Raw genomic sequence first — 786 nt, forward strand, 5'->3', positions numbered from 1 at the left:
TGTGGTGGATTCTTGAAAATATTTGTTTCATAATTTTTCTCATATGTTTAGCAAATAATTCTTACACCAAAAGATGGAGCATGGAATTCGAATGAATTTAAATTTTTTGAATCTGCTTATTGTGAATCATTTGGATTTGTATCGTTTCTACCACCACATAAAGCATCAATGTTACAGTGAGTATTGCAAAATTTCATTAATAAATCATATTAGCTTTGTTGATTATTTGCTTGATTTTTAGGGAATTTTGTCTGCAAATTGTCAGAACATGTCGTAGTACAGGAATTGAAATGCCGGACAGCCCAAAATTTTATGAACAAGCGCGGAAAAATGATACCGTAGAAATGGTATTCAAACGTATTGCTGACAAATGTGACAGAGATGGAATAAAATGTGATTTGGTATTTGTTGCGTTATTTTCATCTGAACAATATGGTAATGATTGTTTTGTTGTTATATGATGAAATTTATTTTATTAATGCTGAATGTATTTTTACCTTTTTTAAGCTCAAGTGAAATCTTGTGGTGATATCACTTTTGGATTGGTCACTCAGTGTGTATTACCGAAAACAATAAGTGATGTAGCAATAAAGAAGAGTTATTCGACGATGTTAAATATTGCGATGAAAATAAATATGAAAATTGGTGGCATCAATACAAAATTACTGGAAGATGAAATGTATGATATTGAATTTATGAATGCGTATGAAAAATTCTTGAATGGAAAGTTTTTTGTTTAGTTTGGATAATTATTTGTATAAGAATAATGCATTGGTAATTGGTGTG

The 786-nt window shown here is 29.5% G+C and overlaps 1 protein-coding gene across 1 annotated transcript; it reads left to right on the top strand.

Annotated features, from left to right (window-relative positions):
- Positions 1-51: 51 nt before the first annotated feature.
- Positions 52-740, top strand: Tsp_14942 (putative protein tag-76; the record flags this gene model as incomplete). Its single annotated transcript, XM_003368382.1, has 3 exons — positions 52-176; positions 242-435; positions 508-740. Coding segments are annotated over 3 exons (552 nt in total), but the record flags the coding sequence as incomplete, so codon positions are not given.
- Between the last annotated feature and the right edge of the window lie 46 nt (positions 741-786).

This window comes from Trichinella spiralis (genome assembly GCF_000181795.1).
Source record: "Trichinella spiralis strain ISS 195 chromosome Unknown Scfld2548, whole genome shotgun sequence".
Classification (NCBI taxonomy): Eukaryota; Metazoa; Nematoda; class Enoplea; order Trichinellida; family Trichinellidae; genus Trichinella; species Trichinella spiralis.